This window comes from Hyaena hyaena, unplaced genomic scaffold, assembly GCF_003009895.1.
Source record: "Hyaena hyaena isolate Hyena2069 unplaced genomic scaffold, ASM300989v1 scaffold_1329, whole genome shotgun sequence".
NCBI classification, from domain to species: Eukaryota; Metazoa; Chordata; class Mammalia; order Carnivora; family Hyaenidae; genus Hyaena; species Hyaena hyaena.
Genome location: NW_024081957.1, coordinates 96,457 through 117,410, shown reverse-complemented (window position 1 = coordinate 117,410; position 20,954 = coordinate 96,457). Strand labels below are relative to the sequence as shown.

General features: G+C 40.9%; 2 protein-coding genes across 5 annotated transcripts in view; one reads left to right on the top strand and one right to left on the bottom strand.

Moving 5' to 3' along the window:
* LIPJ (lipase family member J) overlaps nt 1-9,944 on the bottom strand; it is a 30,770-nt gene extending 20,826 nt beyond the window's left edge. For 3 of the 4 annotated variants that reach the window (XM_039223338.1, XM_039223340.1, XM_039223341.1), the window contains exon 1: nt 9,884-9,944. In XM_039223338.1, the coding sequence (XP_039079269.1) occupies nt 9,884-9,909 (26 nt within the window). In that variant the 5' untranslated portion in view covers nt 9,910-9,944. Of the gene's footprint in view, nt 1-4,131; nt 4,196-9,883 lie in introns of those variants that run through there. The other variant, XM_039223339.1, reaches the window with a different exon arrangement.
* Nucleotides 9,945-14,090: 4,146 nt separating this feature from the next.
* LOC120225112 (renalase-like) lies at nt 14,091-19,100 on the top strand. The gene is made up of 4 exons (XM_039223344.1): nt 14,091-14,216; nt 15,092-15,197; nt 15,892-16,034; nt 18,864-19,100. The coding sequence occupies exons 1-4, from the start codon at nt 14,099-14,101 to the stop codon at nt 19,088-19,090; spliced, it is 594 nt and encodes a 197-aa protein (XP_039079275.1). The 5' UTR covers nt 14,091-14,098; the 3' UTR covers nt 19,091-19,100.
* Nucleotides 19,101-20,954: the final 1,854 nt, after the last annotated feature.

Below are 20,954 nucleotides of genomic sequence, written 5' to 3'. Positions count from 1 at the left end.
TGAGCGAAATAATATTGTTTTAATCTTTCTTAGTCTGACTTATCTCACTTAGCATAATACCTTCTAGGTCCATCCATGTTGTTGCAAATGGCAAGATCTCATCCTTCTTTATGTATGTATGTATATATGTATATATCAATCACATCTTCATCCATTCATTTATCAGTGAACTCTTAGGCTGCTGCCTTATCTTGGCTACTTTAAATAATGCTGCCGTAAACATAAGGGTGCATATATCTTTTCGAATTAGTGTTTCCATTTTCTTTGGGTAAATACCCAGTAGTGGAATTACTGGATCAGACAGCATTTCTATTTTTAATTTTTTGAGGAACCTCCGTATTGTTTTCCATGGTGACTGCATCAATTCAGCTTCCCACCAATGGTGCATGAGGGTTACTTTTTCTCCATATCTTTACCAACACTCGTTACTTCATGTGGTTTTTACTTTAGCCATCCCAACAGGTATAAGGTGATATGTTGTGTTTTTGATTTGTCTTTCCCTGACGATTAGTGACGTTGAGCATCTTTTCATGTGCCTGTAGCCATATGTATGTCTTCTCTGGAAAAATTTCTATTTAGATCCTCGGCCCATTTTTAAATCATATTGTTTGGTGTTTTTTTCAGTGTTGAGTTGTGTAAGTTCTTTATATATTTTGGATATTAACCTCTTATCAGCTGTATCATTTGCAAACATCTTCTCCCACTCTGTAGGTTGCTTTTTGGTCAAACATTGATTTTCTCACAGCTCTGGAGGCTGGAAGTCCAAGGTCAGGCTAGCAGCATGGTAAGTTTCTGGTGACAGCTCTCTTCCTGACTTCCTGCTCTCACCTCCTCACTATGTCCTCATGCAGCAGAGAGAGATTGCTCTCTTCTTCTTGTAAGGCCACTGATCCTATACAGAGGACCTCACCTTCATGACCTAATCTAAAGACTCTAATTATTCCCCCAAAGACCCCGTTTCCAAATACTATCACTGTAGGGGGTAAGGCTCTAATGTCTGAATTTGGGGGGTCACAAACATTCAATCCATAACATATTGTTATTCTATGTTTAAATTTTTGAAGAATTGCCATAGCCTTTTCCATAGTGCCAGACCCTTTTACATAAACACAGCAAGGCACGGGGTTCAAATTTCTCCACCCCCACAATACTGTGTAAGTGTGTGGGTTTATAATGGCCACTTTCATAGGTGAAAAGTGGTATCCTGTGGTTCTGACTGGCATTTCTTTAATAACTTAGTGATGTTGAATACAATTTTTCATGTGTTTATTGGCCACATGCATATCTTCTTTGGATAAATATCTTTTGATTCCTTTGCCCATTTTGTACTCAGGTTGTTTGGTTTTATCTTTTGTTGTGAATTTTAAGAATTCTTTACATATTTTAGAGATCAATCTGTTTTCAGATAGGTGATTGGCAAAGACGTCTTCCCATTCCATCGGTTTGCCTTTTCACTGTGTTGATGGTATTCTTTGATGCAGAAATGTTTTAAAATTTGATGAAATCCAACTTATCTATTTTTTTCGTTTGTTGTCTATGCTTTTGGTGTCACTTACAGGAAAGCATTGCTAAATCCAATGTAATGACTTTTTCCCCTTGTGCTTTCATTTAAGAGTTTTATAATTTTAGTTCTTATGTCTCAGTCTTTGATACAACCTGAATTAATTTGTGTACACGGTATAATGTAAGGGTCCAACTTCATCTCTTTTGCACATGGATATCCAGTTCTCTCAGCACTTTTTTGTTGCAAGGCTGTCCTCCTCCCAGAGAATGGTCTTGGCATTCTTCCTGCGAATCATTTCCCGATATATGCAGTGTCTGTGTCTGGCTCTCTAGTCTACTCCATGGTATATTATGTCAGTATTTATGCCAGTAGCATGCTGTTAACATTATTAACGCTTTGTAGTAAGTTCTGAAATCAGTAAGTGTGAAACCTTCAACTTGGTTTCTTTCATCGGAATTTGTAACTCAAGAGACTAACATTTCGCTTATTGTTTCATTCCACCGTGTAATACATATTGAAAAATATTGGGTCAAGGACTCATTTGTCAAAATCACTCAATATGTATATGCAAATGCTAAGGATGATGGTCAGCTTATGGAAGTCTTGAGAGAAATAGAAGACAGAGTCTTGTGTTCTTGGCCAGAGCTTGTTCATTGAGTCATGGAAGATTTTTTTAAACTGTTTTTTCAAAAATATGTATTCATTTTTGAGAGACTGAGTGTGAGCAGGGGAGGGGCAGAGAAGAGAGGGAGACACAGAACCTGAAGCAGGCTCCAGGCTCTGAGCTAGCTGTCAGCACAGAGCCCGACCTGGGACTCGAACTCACGGAACATGAGATCATGACCTGAGCCCGAAGTCACACGCTTAACCAACTAAGCCATCCAGGGTTCCTGTCATGGAAGATTTTTAAAAGAATAAATGTATCATCAACTCTAATTCAAGACTGTCCTGAAACAAAAGGAATACTTGCCCAATATAAAAAAAAAAAAACTGATGGAGGTGCGACTTAACTTTTTTTCATCAATATCATTCTGAAAAAAAGCTCATTTATAACCTTATTAAGGTGCTATAAATTATGTTTACGTGGAAGCTTTCCATAATGCATATCAATAAGAATGATTTCACATTTTCCTAACATGAATCAATATGTGAATTTTATTTCTAACTAATAGCAGTATATAAATTAGCCACAAAAAAAAAAAAAAACTGATGGAGGTGCGACTTAACTTTTTTTCATCAATATCATTCTGAAAAAAAGCTCATTTATAACCTTATTAAGGTGCTATAAATTATGTTTACGTGGAAGCTTTCCATAATGCATATCAATAAGAATGATTTCACATTTTCCTAACATGAATCAATATGTGAATTTTATTTCTAACTAATAGCAGTATATAAATTAGCCACAAAAATCACAAAAATTTGAAAGAAAACTTTGTGTGATACTGACAAATTTAGAGTTGCTTTTAAACTCTAATTTGAATTTGATATTAATAATACTAATTAACATGGGCTTTCAAATTAACTTAACTTGGGACAGATGTAGTTTTCAAGCTGATAAAAGTACTCCAAGGTCAAATTAATTCTTCTAAAAACTTTTTAAAAATTGTCAAAGGAGATACAATTGTGCAAGAAAAAGGATCTATTGGTAGTCAATTCAGTTACCAAACAACTTTGAAATATTTTTGGAACACCCTGGATATGTGAAACTACTCTTTTAAGAATAAATTTTATAAAATCGAAACACAGACCAAGTGCGTCTGATAAGAAATTTAGCTTCCAAGTTGACATGCCTTTATAGGAGTAAATTACACATTGGATTTTAAAGACTTAATACAAAACAAGTAAAATATCTGAATAATTTTGTAATACTTGCCTATTGAAATGATAATATGAATATAAAGGATCACTCTCTTTTGAGTATTTATTTATTTTGGAGAGGGAGAGAGACAGAGCATGAGTGGGGGAGGGGAAGAGAAAGAGTGAGACACAGAATCTGAAACAGGTTCCAGGCTCTGGGCTGTCAGCACAGAGGCTGATGCGGGGCTCAAACTCAGACTGAGAGATCAGGACCTGAGCCAAAGGTGGACCCTTAACTGACTGAGCCATGCAGGTGCCCCTGAATATAATGGATCACTATTAAAGTCACACAGATACTATAAAATTAGCCATTTCTACTAAAATAAAAAGGTTTTCCTGTAAGCCTTGTACCTAACACAGCTGATTATGTTAATTTCAGTCACTCAACATAACTGTCCTTCCATTGTCGCTGCCTGAAGTACTATTCCACGGACCAATCATTGGTGCTTTGCTCTGCTTAGGAGCAAACTTTTATAAGATATTAAAGATGAAAGTAGAATGGAAAATTGAGTTTTGTACAAGAACACCAAAATTCAAAGCAACCAAGATTTTAAATAATAATTTTTTAAAGATGATCACCCAGTTAGCCAAGGTACTTGAACAAAATATGAAGACACAAAAATCTGCATTATGAATAACACTCATCTATGACTAAATATAATATCCTAAAAGCTGACTGGAGGGTTATTCTTCTTCAGCGCCTGGTATTGTGATGATTGGTTTGGCTCTAGATATACAACCCAACAATGAAAACCATTATGCCATACCTGTCTCTCTTGCTGATTTTAGGTGTCCAATGTCTGCGTCTTCAAAGTAGTCAGTCCTAAATTGTGTTCCTTTTAACAAAAGTTGCTACACAGAGTCATGCAGGTGCCAAAAAAGGTGTACTGTTCTAGAAGAAAAACTAACAGGAAAACATTTAACTTCAGTGCAACCTCATTTTTCAAGCTGCTTTTCCACATTTATGCATTTATGCTACTCTAAGTACATTCACAAAAATGAGGCTACATCTACAGTGGTTGTTTAGTGGTAAAGTGTAGCTTCAGTTTAAAAAAATTAATACTATTAAAACATGATTCTAATTTTTGTAAAAGCCTGAAATAGACTTCTGTTCTTCTGTCTGACAGTTACTGCAGTAACAGCAATGAGTTGTAAATAGATAGTCTATGAATGGTGTAAAGCAGTTCAGACATAGAAGCAACAGTCTTCAAAGTATTGCTAGCTTTCAAAGATGTATCCCTATGGAAAACATGAGCAAGTTGTCAATTTTTTACTCAAGCCCTATGATAGAAAGTATAACATTGTTTGAAGATGGGCTAAGATTATTTCAACAAGTATATTGTAAACCCTAGGGAACTTACCAAAAATGTTTCAAATACAAATAATAAACCAATAAAGGAGATAACATGGACTAATAATAAATGCTCAGTTAAACCCAGAGAAGTTAAAAAAAAAGAGAGAGAGAGAGATAAAATACAAATAAATATGGTAGCAACATGGTAGATTTTAACCACTAATCACTTTAGATGCAGATGGTCTAGGTATACTGGCTAAAGACACAGACTGTCAAATTAAATTTTAAAAAAGCAAAACTAAACTGTGTATTCTCTACAAAATATTTATGTTAAATTCAGATGCTTAGGTTAAAAAAAAGTATAGAGCAAAATACACCAAAAGAAACCTGGTGTATGAAGTTGAGTTAGGAGAGCCTGAATGGCTCAGTTGGTTAAGCGTCTGACTTCGGCTCAGGTCATGATCTCATGGTTAGTGGGTTCAAGCTGCGCACTGGGCTCCGTGCTGACAGCTCAGAGCCTAGAGCCTGCTTCCAATTCTGTGTCCCCCTGTCTCTCTGCTTGTACCCTGGTTGCACTTTGACCCTCTCTCTCTCGCTGAAAAATAAATAAACATTTAAAAAAATTACAAAATAAAGTTGGCTCAGAATAAGGAATATCATTATGGATAAAAAGGGAGGTTACATAACGATACGGAGTCAATTCTCCAAGAAGATATAACAATCTTAAATGTCTACATACCTAACAACACAACCTTTAATATATAAGGCAAAAATCTGATAGACCTGAAAGTAGAAGTAAACAATTTTGCAATTATATTTGCAGAATTCAACTGTCCTCTTTTAGTAATTAGTAAAATGAGTAGACGAAAATTAGTAAGGATACAGATAACCTGAAAAATACTGTAACTAACTTGACTTAACTGACATGTATAAAGCATTCTACACAACAATAGCAGAATACATATTTTTCTCCACCATACAAGAAACAATCACCAGGATTCTGGCCCATAGACAAGACCTAAGCCTAAAGGAATAGAATTAATATAAAGTTCTTGAGCCATAACATAACTGAACTAACATCAATAATAAGAACATATGCTAGAAAGTATTATTACCCAAATACTTGGAAATTAAATAACACATTTCTAAATAACCTGCAGGTCAAAGAAGAGCAAAATTTAAAAATATTTTGAACGAACTTAAAAATGAAAATACAACACAGCAAAATTTGTGAGATACACCTAAACAGTATTTAGAAGAAAATTTTTAGCAATGACTGCTCATGTGAGAAAATAAGAAAGGTAAGAATAATCAGTTTAACTGAAGTTTTACCTTAAAGGAAATGGGGGGGGGGGAAGCAAATTAAACTTAAAATCAGCAGAAAGAAATCAATAAATAAAATAGAAATCAATGAAAAAAAAGAAAGAAAAATAGAGAAAAGGCAATGAAACCAAAAGCTGGTCATTTATATCATTTCTAAATGTGTGGAATGTAATTAAAACAGCATGTGGGAAAACTTATAACTGCTTAAATACTCACTAATAGGTAGATATGAATGGAAGGACTTTTGTTAAACAATGTCACTTAATTTCGTGAAATCTCGAGCTACATATCCGTAATGACTTGGGAAATCTTTAAAAATGACAACACAGGAGGCTCCTAAGTGCCGCATCTCCCATGAACACCCTGAATGAACAGTTACACAGGGAACATTTCTTGCTGAAAGAAAGCCAGACACTAGCTGAGCAATAACTATACACTGGGCAAATGAGACTGTGGTACCACATCAAAACCAGTGGGAAAGGCTGAGACACACTCTTGTACAACATCATACAATTGGGAGGGATCCTCAAACTCCCAGCTTCTCCCTAAGGATTACAGGATTTGGACACCACATCTAGGGCCCCAACTTTTAAGTCCTACATTCAAAGGAGGTGCACCCCCAACACCTAAGTGTGAAAGCCAGTAAGGCTTGCATCCTTGAGACCTACAGGACCATAGCAAATAAGGGAGCAGTATGAGTAGGTGTGAGCATTTGCCACATCAATTACCCTGTTGCTCAACACAGAGGCAGTAGGCAAAAAATGCCCATCTCTCAGTCTTTCCCTAACAAAGATCGATTTGTGTATTTCAAGAGCTGCTGCCTGAGGGTCAAGCTTCTAATGTAGCACACATTTAGGGGCTGACTACCATCATCCCCAGAGATCATGGAAGCCGATGGACACTTCCTCTACCCTCTCTCTCTAGCCCACTCCAAGCTGTCAGTGTCTCCCTGGAGGGAACTAGCACACACACCTAGCACCCCAGATTTTGTGGCTGCCTCTTGAGTGACAGGCCCCTGGATTGCTTGGCTCTGATAGCAAATGGGGCTCCATTAAAAAATCCCACAGGACTGTAGCAAGCAAAGAAGTTCTTAACGGGGTCAAGAGAAATCCTCTCTTCCCCTACACAGACAGGCTGAGTGCAGAGGAAGCAAAAATGCCACCTACCGGATTCTCCCTGGAAGGGGCTTAAATACATACTTTCCCAGCTACTGCCTGATGGTCTGGCTTGCATCTGGGCACTGACTGTTCTTTCTCTTTGGGACACTGATGGAGTGGGCATGGTTTCAACGACTGGGAGCCACTAAGAACAAATTAGGTGGTTGGGTAATCACAAAAGATAGTCATGAGTATAGGCTAGGATAATTGATAACTTTCATCTCCTATAATGAGACCACTCTGTCAAGACTAGGAGAGGTAGCTATTATATCTAATGCACAGAAACCAATAGAGAGAGTCAAGGAAAATGCAGAAACACAGGAATATGTTCTAAATCAAAGAATGAGATAAAACTCCAGAAATAGATCTTAATGAAATGGGGCTAAGTACTTAGCCTGATAGAGCATTCAAATTAACAATCATAAAGTTGCTCCCCATGATCAGGAGAACAATGCAGGAACAAAGCGAGCATTTCAATGAAGAGATAGAAAATATTAAAAAGTATCAAGCAGAAATCACAGAACAGAAGAATAAAATAACTGAACTCTGACTTCAGTAGAGATTTCAATAGCAGGCTAGATCAAGTGGAATAAAAGATTCGTCTTCACTAATCTCAGGGCAGTAGGATTCATCTACTCAGAGGAGCAAAAACAGAAAAAAAGAATGAAAAAGATTGAAGATTGTTTAAGGATTTATGGGACTCTAACAAGTAGACCAATATACACATTATACAGGTCCCAGGAGAAGAAAGAGAGAAATAGGTAGAAAACTTATGAAAATAATAATGATAATAATAGTAATAATAACAGCTATAAATTTACCTAATTTAGGGAAAGAAACAGGCATTTAGATCCAGAAGCCAATAACGTTCCAAAAGAGATGAATTCCAAAAGACCCACACCAAAGCACATTATAATCAAACTGGCAGGAGTTGAAGACAAGGAGAGACTCTTAAAACAGTAAGAAAAAATGTCTTGTTATCCACAATGGAACCTTTATAAGACTATCAGCAAATTTTCAGCAGAGACTTTGCATGTCAGAGGGAGTGGCATGACTTATATATTCAAAGAGCAGAAAGAAAGAAAGAAAGAAAGGAAGGAAGAAAGAAAGAAAGGAAGGAAGAAAGCAAGCCCACCAACCAAGAATATTCAATGCAGCAAAGTTGCCTTTCAAGATTGAAGGGAAGAGGGGCACCTGGGTGGCTTAGTCGGTTAAGCGTCCGACTTTCGCTTAGGTCATGATCTCGCGGTTCGTGGGTTCGAGCCCCGCGTCGGGCTCTGTGCTGTCTGCCAGCTCAGAGCCTGGAGCCTGTTTCAGTCTGTGACTCCCTCTCTCTCTGACCCTCCCCTGCTCACGCTGTCTCTCTCTCCTAGAAATAAATAAAACATTTAAAAAAAAAAAAAAAAGATTGAAGGGAAGATAGTTTTCCAGACAAACGAAAGCTGAAGGAGTTTATCACCGCCAAATGGGTCTTGTAATAAACATTAAAGGGGCTTCTTCACAGTGAGATGAAATGATGACAATAAGTAACAGGAAATCATATGAAACTATAAAACCGACTGATAAAGCAAATATGTAGTTAAATGCAGAATTCTTTAATGTTTCGTGGTCATGGGCAAATCTTGAGATTTCTTCATAAAGTTAGTAAAGAGCAATTATGAAATGTAAGGTAGGACAGGAGAATCAGTTTGACCGCAAAGGCGTTTACACATATATTAGTGAAAAGTGCTTTCAGCAGCTGAGAATGTGGAAAACAGCTTCCTTAAAATTATAACTACCACTTAGAAAACCTGTGTTTACTTACACGTGCCCAGTTTGACAACTGCTTTCCTACCCAGTGCTTCAACTCCTTTTGCAATAACCCCCCCCCCCATCGTGCTCATCCAAGTTTAGCAGGCTTCCTCAGTTGAGAGAGCTACTTCCTGACGATATGTGTTCCATTTGTAGATGTATTCACTTAAAATCGTTCCTTAAATATATTTTCTGAGTTAAGCCAGAATCTATTTTCTCATAGTTTCATCAATTGATTTTGGTATACTGATATATCCAACTATGTGTCTCTCTTAAGGTCTTTCCCATATTTGAAGATAGCTTTCATGTTTTTCTGCAGTTTTCTCCAGGTTAGAAATCTCTATCCCTCTTACCTATTAAAATAAGTTAATTTGAAGTTTGTTTACCATCGTGGAAACCTTTCTTTGGAATGATAGCAGTTTCTGAATGATTCTCTTAAAATCTGGGATCCAGCACTGAACACGGTTTTCTAAATGTGATCTGGCTAGTCTAAATTTTGTGGGACTATCATGTGCCTTGCTCTGCACGCTATAATTCACTTATATTTATGTTTTGCCTTGACAGCTTTATTATAGTAACTCATCATGAGCCTAAAGCCAAGTAAAATTCTAAGCCCTCTTTCCTTGATTCTGTAAAATTAGTTTCTAGATACTTTGAATAACCTTGTCCAATTTTTTTTTTTTGGCATTGAAATCTCTTAAATTCCTGGTCTTAAATAACCCTATGAGTTTATCTTGATTTTAGGCCATCTAAACACTGTTAGATATGCTATTAATGATTACCCAAGTTATCAATAACACAGTTAAGAGAGAGCAGATGGAGGTGTGCATCACACCAGTAGATGTCCTTTTCTGACTGGAATGATATTTTTATATTATTACAGTCATATTATACCATAAAAAAACACTCTCTGAGAAAGTATCTTCAACACTGAAACTGCCCCCACAGAATTACCGTTCAGACTGTCTTAGTTTAAGCATTATCCTTGAAAGACTTGTATACCTTCCAGGCAAACAGTTAGTGACCTCTGTTTCTGAGAATTCTACCTATGATTATAGTTGCCAAGGATACTGTATTGACTATGACAACATTTCTCTTGGTGCTTAAATTCTAATAAGTAAGCAATAAATACGTGAGTAAACAAGCCAGATAATTTCTAAAAGTGTTAAGTGATGTGAAGAAAATTAAAGTTCAGTGAAATAGTCACAAGGAGGTTGTTTTAAGTCAAATGGGTAGAGAAGGCCTCTTTTAGGTGACCTTTAAGTGGGATTTATTTATTTAATTGTTTACTTTTGAGAGAGAGAGAGGCAGAGCACAGGCAGAGAAGGGGCAGAGAGAGAGAGGGAGACACAGAATCCGAAGCAGGCTGCGGGCTCCGAGCTGTCAGCACAGAGCCAGCTGTGGTGCTTGAACCCACGAACTGTGAGATCATGACCTGAGTCAAAGTCAGACGCTTCACTGACTGAGCCACCCTGATGCCCCTTAAGCGGGATTTAAGTAAGCATAAGGAAATATCGGGAATAGGAAGAAGATAAAAGGTCAAGTTGACCAGGAAGACTAAATGTAAACACATCTTTTCTACCTATTTTGCAATCCTATTTTCTTTAGTCATTCCCAAATTTCCCAGAAAGATGTCCTAGTAACAATAGCCAACCATGGACCCACAACCCTACAGTTATAGCTCTGGGCTGATATAACCCATTCTGGAGGGTACGAGTGGGGGCTAAGGCTAGTCCCCTCCCTGAAGACAAAGGTAATGAGAAATCACAAACCATCATGGCTACCTCTGTTCAATGGTCATAACAATCCCCAATTCTCTATAACTTTCTAAACAACATATTGTTGATCATAGCACAAAAGAAAAAGAGAATGAAGTGATGCAAATTCACAACTCCTGGAAACACAAGTCAAAAAAGTATGCTCTGTACTCAAGAATTCCATAAGCAAAGGTCTACCACTTTCACAGATATGTGGAAAATCTGAGGATGTATTCAGGGAACAGAAAATAATTCAATTTAGCTATAGCACAGGATATATGAAGATTACAAAGATAAGATATAAATACAGGTTGGGGAAATATCACCGAACACTATGCCAAGCAGTTGACCTTAGTTCTGTATGAAACTGAGAGCTATGGAGAGTTGTTTGAAGATGGTAGTGATGGATCTAGAAGCTTAGTGCAGAACACAGGTTAGGCACATGGAGACCGCTTAATAATCCAGTTAAGAAGTAATGGTTGCTTGGGGCACCTGGGTCATTCAGTGGGTTAGGTGTCTGATTCTTGGTTTCAGCTCAAGTCATGATCTTGCAGCTTCATGAGTTTGAGCCTCGCATCGGGCTCTGTGCTGGCAGTGCAGAGCCTGCTTTGAATTCTCTTTCTCCCTCTTTCTCTGCCCCTCCCCCACTCACACTGTTTCTGTCTCAAAATAAATAAACTTTAAAAAAAGAAAAAGAAATTCTTTAAAAAAAAAAAAAGAACTAACGGTTGCTTGAATTTAAGTAATGCATTAACCTGTTGGTGATTTCTTTCTTTCTCTTTCTTTCCTTCTTTTTTAAATTTATTTTTACTTTTTTTTATTTTAGAGAGATAGAGTTCAAGCAGGGGAAAGAGAGGGAGAGAGAATGAATCTAAGCCGGCGCCACACCCAGTGCGGAGCCCAATGCGGGGCTCGATCCCATGACCCTGGGATCATGACCTGAGCTGAAATCGAGAGTCAGATGCTCAAATGATTGAGACAGCCAGGTGCCCCAGCGATTACTTTTCAAAGTGCTAAATGGCCACAGATAACAAGAATGCAGTAAAACAGGCAATTTAATCCATTTCTGGTATTTCTGGTGGAAGTTGGATTTTTCTGGTGCGCAATGGTATGGGGTTGGATTTAAGAGACCAAGGGGAAGAGGTCAAAAAGACCAGAGGACTAATAGTTAACAAGAGTGAGAGAAGAGAAGCTACTGAAGATAATCAGGAGGTCGTAGGCCCGATCATGCAAGAAATGAGGAGTTCAGGAGGAGATGGCGGGAATGGGGGCAGCAGACTCAAAAAAGCCACAACAAACTGCCCTCGCCTCATCCACGAGGCACCGTGGAACCGCGGACAAACTCATTTTAACTCGGTGTGTATATTTACATTACGCCAGTGGGGGAGAGCCCTTGTCATAGTTTATTTCAAATATCCTTTCCAGACAATTCTGAGATTTTAGAATGGAGTTGCAAAAATCTCAGACTGTAAACAACTTTAAGTTAGGATTGATGAATTTATTGTCTACCATATCAGCTTTACTTGGTTTCTAGCAAATACATACATATATGCATCTATAAACAAGTATATGGCTTTTATAAAACATTTGAAATTAATAGAAAAATATAAGCACAACGGCCTCCTCTCCTATTTCTCTAATAATTGCCTATGCACTTGCCTTTGTGTATGTTTACCATACTCTGAGATTCTACTAGTTTTGTAGCAGTTTTTCATCATTATGAGTAATTTTCCATATATCCGTAAACATTTAAAGCCGTATTTCCTGAGTAGCTTTATTAATGTTTCTAATAACATTGAGGTAAACACAGATCTACATAAATCTTAATATATATCTATACACTACTTTCTTAACATAAATGTCTAGACCTGGTATGTCTCATTTAAAGGGCACAGTTTTAGTGCTGACAGCTCAGAGCCTGGAGCGTGCTTCAGATTCGGCGTCTCCCTCTCGCTGTCTCTCCCCAACTCAGGTCTCTGTCTCTCCCTTTCTCTCTCAAAAGTAAATAAACATTAAGAAAAATTAAAGGACACAGTTTTAGGGCTTTTGACATATTATCAAACTATACTCCGGTAAACTTGGCCATTGCACTTCCATCAGTAATGCATTAAAGTGCGTTTTGCTACACTCCTGCCAAATGTAGACATTTGCATTTTAAAAGCAATTCTCAAAAAATGAAAAATAATATTGCATTTTTGGGGTTTTATTTTTGGTATTGCATTTTAAGTTTTATTTGAATATAGGAAAGTTAAACTTTCTTACCGGCTTATTGGACTTCTGTGATTTCTTTCTATTCAAGAATTGAATCTGTGAACATTTTCCTTCTGGACTTTGTCACTTAATTGTGTCTTTAAGATTTTATATAAGGATATTTAGCTTTCCTTTTTTATACCTGCCCCCAAATTTGCTTATTTGTATTTTGTCTTGTGCATTTTGAACATACAAGTTGTAAATAATTCTATATTAATGTTTTCCTGTTCAGCTGCATCTTTTATTTTTATGTATATCTTCTTACAAACTGTGTACGTTCATCTATATTTTCATCTAGCTCGTTTTTTATCAGATGTATGTATTGATCTATCACCAATATGATGTACGGTAATTTTTATGACGTGGACATACAGTAAAACTTTAAAATTTTCAATGTTTTCATTGCAGTTGACCACCATCGTCAACTTTCTTATCGCTTCTCATAGCTAGTCAGTTTCTTTAGTTTTCAGGTGATAATTTATCCACAATCTAGTGTACCTTAATTCTTTTTTTCTTTAATAGTTGATAGTTCTCGTTGCTTTTTGTTGTTTCATTGAGAATTTCCAGGACAATGTTGGGGGGAAACAGATCAGAGACAAAGGCATGAACCCTCGCCTAGTTCATCTTCTTGTATCCCTCAGAGTATTTGGAATGTGTTCCGACATAAAATCACTTACTGAAGAGCTGAGTCATCTTAACGGTTTCTGGTGAATCACACATCTGTAATCGTCACAGATCTGACCCGAAGACACTAGGGTCCCCATTTCCCTGATGGAGAAACTGAGGCTCCAGCTGCAGGTAACAGAGCCCCGGGGCCATTCTTACAAGAACCGCCCCTGGATTCCGACATCCCTCGGGACACCGCTGGTGCAGTCGCCCCTCCGCAGCGCCGGACCGCACGCAGCGTCACGCCGGCAGGGCGCGCACGGGCGCGGGGGGCTCGGCTGCGGCTCCAGCCAGGGGCAGGTGGGGCCCCACGCGCCGTCCCGCATCACCGACCCCCCCCCTCCCCGCTGCGCTAGGCCGGGGGCGGCCGGGGTCCCCGGAGCGCCGGCTCCCGCCCCCTCCCGGCTCGCCTCGCGTCTGCCCCCTGCAGGCCGGCCGCGGGGCTGCTCGCGGGCGGGGCGGGCCCGGAGCGCGAGCCCCACAGCGGGGTGCGGCCATGGCGCGGGTGCTCATCGTGGGCGCCGGGCTGACGGGCAGCCTGTGCGCGGCGCTGCTGAGGAAGGAGACGCCCCGGCCTGTGCACCTCGCGGTGTGGGACGAGGCCGGGGACTCAGGTGGGTTGTCCGGCGGCCGAAACCGGGGCAAGGAAGCCGCCGCCGGCCGGGGCTCCCGAGGCGGCGAGCGGCCCCCTGGGGAAGTCCGTGAGAAAATCCAGTCACTCTCGCGGCCGGCAAGTCCCGGCAGCGGCATGCGCAGTGCGCGCCCGGTCACGTGACTGGGACCTCCGAGCACCCCACCCCCACCCCGCCCCCAGCCCAGGGCCCGACGGAGGTGGGGGGGGGCGGGGAGCTGCGATCCTGGTGTGCGGGGCGAGGAGCGAGGGGCGAAGCGGGAGGATGGGGAGGAGGGAAGGGGGCGCGAGGAGTGAGAGGAGCGGGAGGAGCCCCGGGCGGGAGAAAGGGAGGAGCCTGGAGGAGCTCTGGCAGTTTGCAAAGCTTGGGCCTCTGGCAGGCGCCAGTACCCTGCCTGTGCCTTCGCGACCTTCTCCGCGTTTCCAGGATCCCAAAGTGCCCGTTGACCAGGACTTGACGAAGATCTGGTTTACAGAATCCTTGTTTTCTCATGCAACCTGAGCGCAGGAGAGCATTCCCAGCCTGATTCATTCTGACATGTCATTCCTTGTGTCGTTTTACTTTCTCCATTCATCCATTCCTTTTATTTAAATACAGGCGCCGAACTGAACAACGCCTGCTGCACTGTTCTTGTGCCCTCTTTGAAAAAAGACCTCACGGTGACCATATTGCCTCTGTGAACTGTTTCCTGACCATGGGAGAGTGCAGAGCCCCAAACTAAAACTATAACAAAAACAAACACAAAAAAGGGCTTTTAAAAATACAGCCATAATCTCTTCGGCCTAACCTGAGGTGAACAGCATGCATTGCAGGAGGTTCATTCTGATACACTGACGTGTCCTGTGGGTTCATTCAAGGGGGAAGAATGGCTACAGCCAGGAGTCCTTGCGATCCGCAGAGCACCCTTGACTTGGGAGCGCAGTACATCACCCGCACTCCCCATTATGCTAAAAAACACCAGAGGTGAGTTCGTTGAAAGGAGTGGAATCATTCTTACTGACTGTATGATGTCAAATTTTTGAAATCCTCCATTTTTAACTCTGCGTCTTGTAATACAGTGAGGGCGTTACAATATGATTGCTGTCGGTGGTGGTAGCCCTAAGAGGTGAACCTGAGTGAAGTGGGCAAGGGGATACAGGCCACCTGGGGTTGTTGAGATCAGATGACAGCTGACACTGCGGGGGTGGTGGCGGGGGAGGCTCAGGAAACAGCGTGGCCCAGTCAGTGTTGAGGAAGAGGCCGGCTAGCTGTGATGGAAGACAGTCTTCACCAAATTCAAAATTGGTGCCCTGCTTGCCTTTCTGTTTATCTTTTTCACTGACTTTAATTTTGAAATATGCACAAAATGGGCCTTCTGCTAATGTCAGCAAAAGATTTATGGGTTGTCAAAACGTTTCTGTTATTCGCTTGAATTATATTTTATTAATTTTTTTCGTAAGCTCTGTGCCCAGCATGAGGCTTGAACTCACAACGACTGAGCCAGCCAGGTGCGCCCTGAACTACGTTTTAGTAACAGAAAACATATGTTGAGTTGTTCATATCAAGATTTCCAATTATTATTTAGAATGTTGATCTCTAAGAATTCTTGGATGAGAATGTATAGTATTTTTAAGCTAACTAATTATGGTATGTAATTATATATATTGATTTATTTCAGTTTTTATGATGAGCTGTTAGCTCATGGCATTTTGAAGCCTCTGACCTCTCCAATTGAAGGGATGGTGATGAAAGAAGGAGACTGTAACTTTGTGGCACCTCAAGGACTTTCTTCAATTATTAAGCATTACCTGAAAGAATCAGGTGCGGATAAGGTTTTCTCTGCCTTCTTTTAAAGTTAGCGTTTACAAATAAAAGTTGAATATATAATTAAATATTAATACTATACAGAAAGTTATAAAATAGATGTTCTCCTATTTACCAATCAATGGCTAATTTTCTTTTCCTAAAGTAATCCTTAATAATAGTTTTCAATGTATGCTTCCAGAAAAATGTTAACGCACCTGTTGATTTTACATGACTATCTTTATATATTTATTCATGTGTGTTTATATTTATTCTTTTTAAGATCTGCACACAGGATTATTTACAGAAACCATTCTACATGTTGTTTGGTCTGTTTATAATAAATCAACCACCTCCCCACCCGCAAGATATTCCAGAGCTACTCTACAGTCTGGAATCAGTTAAGTTTACAAGCCCAGAGTCTGTTGGGTGAATCAGTAGTCTCTTAGGTTGGGCCAGACTTCCAGGGAAGTTATCTGCATGGGATTCGTCTAATCATGAATGCTTCAGGGTGGACTGAAACCTCTAAAGCCAGTATTGAACTAGAACAATTTCCCAGAACACTGGCCCGAGTGACGGAGATTCTGATTCAGTAGATCTGGGTTAGGTCTCAGAATGTACATTTCTAACAAGTTCCGAGTTGGTGCTGGTGTGGGTCCAGGGTCCACACATACAGAACCACCGACACACACCCTGCAGAACAGTTTGGGACCACTGGAACACACATCCGGGACATCTGGCTGGGTCTGGAGAATTTCTGGGTCAGTGGATGTCAGTTCCCTCAAACACGCACACCTACTCACCACCACCAGTAAGCACGCGATGCTCTTTTCAAAGGGAATATCACGTGAAAACACAACAGAGTAAAACATAAAATTACTTGACTCACTTGAGTTCCACATCGGGGCCAGGAACAGAGTGAGGCAAGGCAGGTGACCTGGTGGGGGCGAGACGTCCTAAATAAACAGAAGCAAGCTAAGTGGAGCCCCTCAGGCAGGAGTGGGGATGTGTGTCTGAGTGGAAAGCTCCAGTCGCCTGCACCTTCCCCAGGCGGGGGGCTTAGAGAAACCCTGAGGCAGGCTGGAGGCAGTCTACAAGCTCCTGCTCTTATCTGTGAAGGAATGATGCTAATTGCCTCGAAGAGATTGACCCCTGGGCCTAGTTAGCCCTTGTTCCCTGTGACATATTTGCATTTGATTGAAAAACTGGGAGTGCCTGCAATGTTGCAGCAATGCTCAGGGGACCGTGGAGGGCGTGAGCCCTGACCTGAAAGAGAGGGTATATTTGGATAGATCAGACATGCTTAAAACACTTAGGTATTTTGAATTAGCGACAGAGTGAATGGTGAAGGCACTGATGGTGGAGGGACCTCACACATGGAGGGGGGGGTCACACTGAGCTGGAGCAGCCACAGGAGGGACCCTCAGGGCCCAGGTTGGACGCAAGCTGGTATTTGAGCGGCTGGGAAGGTGAGGGGTCGCAGGTGACGATGGGCAGGATCTTTGGGTGCGCTTTTCTGTCTTGTTCTTTCTCCATTTCTTTTCTGTTCCTGAGGCTGCATTAAAAGTGGATTTGTTTTGGGGGAGCCTGGGTGGCTCAGTCTGTTAAACATCCTGCTTTCAGTTCCAACTCAAGTCATGATCTCACGGTTCATGAAATTGAGCCCCTCAGCCTCTTAGTACAGAGCCTGCTTGAGATTCTCTCCGTCTCTGTACCTCTCCCACACTCGTGCTCTGCCTGTATCTCTCAAGATAAATAAATAATAATAAAGAAAAGTAGGGGCGCCTGGATGGCTCAGTCGGTCAAGTGTCCAGCTTTGGCTCATTATCTCGCTTGTGGGTTTGAGCCCCACATTGGGCTCTGTGCTGTGTGGAATCTGTTTGGGATTCTCTCCCTTTGCCCCTCCCTCGCATATACACTCTCTCTACTTAGATAAATAAGCTTAAAGAAATTTTAAAAAAAGATGGAGTTGTTTTGAAATCAAAGTTTTCTGAAAATTGAAATGTAAGGTCCCAAGGAGGCTTATTGATCCAATAATATTTTCTTATGTTTTGGTTTGTAGGTCATGTTTCATTCTCTTCAACAGGTGGTGATTAGAGAGTATGTGCTGAGCACTATACTGTATATGCGATGTGGTATTCCTGGAAACGAAACAGGCATAATTCGTTGCTCATGGGCTCACAGATTAATAGGGAAGAAAATAATAATCAAATAAGTACTCAAATAATTATTAAAATACCTTGGTGATAAATGCAAAGAAGGAAAATGTGATGACTGGCCATCCTAGACTGTATTTCTCTTAGTTCCGATTCTTCTTCCTTTTTTTTAATGTTTTATTTATTTCTGAGAGAGAGAGAGGGAGAGAGAGAGAGAGAGAGCGTGAGCAGGGGAGGGTCAGAGAGAGAGGGAGATACAGAATCTGAAACAGGCTCCAGGCTCTGAGCTGGCTGTCAGCACAGAGCCCGATGCGGGCTCGAACCCACAAACCGTGAGATCATGACCTGAGCCGAAGTTGGACGGTTAACCGACTGAGCCACCCAGGTGCTTCCCGATTCTTCTTAATAAGGGTAATCGATCCACCAATTAATAAAAGACAGCAGTGATTATTTTTATTGATTGTAGCAGAAGTTGCCCCCTCCCCAGAGCAGCTATTGATCTGGAGGTCCCAGAGTGCCAGAAGGAGAGGAAGTTCTACTGAATGAGAAAGACAGTGAACCCCTGGGGCTGTGGACGACAGACTGCACTGTGTCCTTCACCTGAATGGAGTCAGTTCCTGACTCTTCTTCTCTGTGTCCCCGTTCATATGGAAATCCTGATCCTGCGGACTTGACTTCGCTTTCGGAACAGGTGCTGACGTCCACTTCCAACGCTGTGTGACCCAGATCGACCTGAGAAATGACAAGTGGGAGGTCTCCAGGGAAACGGGTCCCCCCGAGCAGTTTGACGTTGTTGTCCTCACGATGCCCGTCCCGCAGATTCTGCAGCTTCGAGGGGACATCGCGAACTGTGAGTCCCAGCCTGCGCCGTTGGCCTCCGGGAATGGGGTTTCCCTCACGGGGCGTGAATTCAGCTAAACTGGCTTAGCAAAGGGTATGTTATGGATTCTGTTGCTTTGCACATTTTACAAACTGATACCATGGCCTTGCTCGTGACATTGGTCTAGGTCAAACTGACACCAGGAGAATTTTGGGCTGAACATTTTTCTTACTGCCTGTGCCTTGAAGAAGTAAGTATTTTTGACGGACAGGCATGCAATTTGGCCTAAATGAAGAGCAGTCTCTTTGTGGCCATCCTGGGGGAAAGGACGGTTCTGATGAGTCAGGAATTGATGGTGTCAGCCCTCTGGCCAGCCTCATCTTGGATGGCTCCTGGGTGTGCTCGGAACTTGTCCCTTCACCTTGTACTTACCTGGCTTCTCCCTCCTTTTTTTAAAAACAGCTTTTTAAAGGTGTTTTTCACATACCATGTGAGGTGTAATTCACACGCAATACAGTTCATCGATTTAAAGTGTACGGTTCAGTAGTGTTTGGTATGCTCCCCAGTATATGCGACCGTGACCCCATTTTCATACCCTTGGAAAGAAACCCCACCTCCTAAAGCAGTCACCCCTTTCACTCTGTCTCCATCTCCGTCCCAGCCCCAAGCAAATAATCTACTTTGAGTCTCTGGAGAGTTCTCTGTTACCTGGATTCTTTTGCTTTGCTTCCGTGTGTGCCAGTTTTCCCTGATTGTCCCCCTGTCTTTCGTCATGTCTGACTAGACCTGACTCATCAGAGCTATTGACTTCTAGAAGTTCCCTCATCTTGCCTTGCAGCCTGAGGGTTATAGTGGTGGTGGGTAGGGCTTCAGGGCCATGGGATCGTGGTGGATATGGTCACACCTGGAGCTTTTGGCTTTCTCGTAGGACCAAAGTTGACATTGGATTTAATGGCAGAATTGCCTTTTATATCCCCATTAGAATGAAAACTGGTAACAAATAGGATTTATAGATCTTAGATGTAGAGCTGTAATGGGCATTGTTCTCTGAGGAAGAACATAGCTACTTGTTACACGTTGAAAGCCATGTGTTTTTCCTTGAGTATCAGGTCCACAACGTGGGAACACTGTAGCTCCTTTTCTAGCACAGTCTGGATGACAGCATAGAAGGGACTGGAATGTTTACCAGATAGCTAAGGACGCAAAACTAATTTCGAGGATCTCCTTTATGAAGTCTACTTCTGCTCTGTTGTTCTGCTGTCACTTTAAAGTAGATGACTTATTGCCATGGAGTCTGGCAGGTGGGTTGATTTGGAGACTGGTAAATGACATACTGTAACGCTTAACCTGAAACAGCCATTTGTCATTGTGTTTGGTTGTGCCGTAAACTGCATCTTCCAGTTTTTAAAAGTCACCTATTTTTGTGTATGAGGCGAGATCCTTCAACGTTGCATTTTGAAAGTACTTCTCCGTATTTGTGTACTTGGTGACATATAAACATAATGTCATGGCGTGGACTAACTCGTTAGGTAGATATTTGAGCGTCTGCTAATTAGTCATTTTATTTAGATCTCCTGTATCCTTATTTTTTTGAATATTTGAACTGTGTGGGGTTGAGAGATACCTTAAATCTACTATTATTTTATTACTTTCTGTCTCTCCTGGGGCAATTGCTCTTAATTCTTTTCTTGCAATTTTTGCTTTGTGATCTTTTGATACTGTATTATTTGATTCATAATGTGTCTTTATTACAATGATACTGTCTAACTTAAAAAGGTCTCTTTAGTCTCATTTTAATTTTAGTTTGCTTTCACATCAACCTTGATTGATAAATGAGATGCTCATTCTTTTATTTTTGTGATGATTCAACATTTTTACTTCTAACCTTTCAAAGATACTTTACTTCAGATCCACCTCTTTTGTATTTGTTCATCCAGTCCAGTAATTTCAGAAGGATAATAC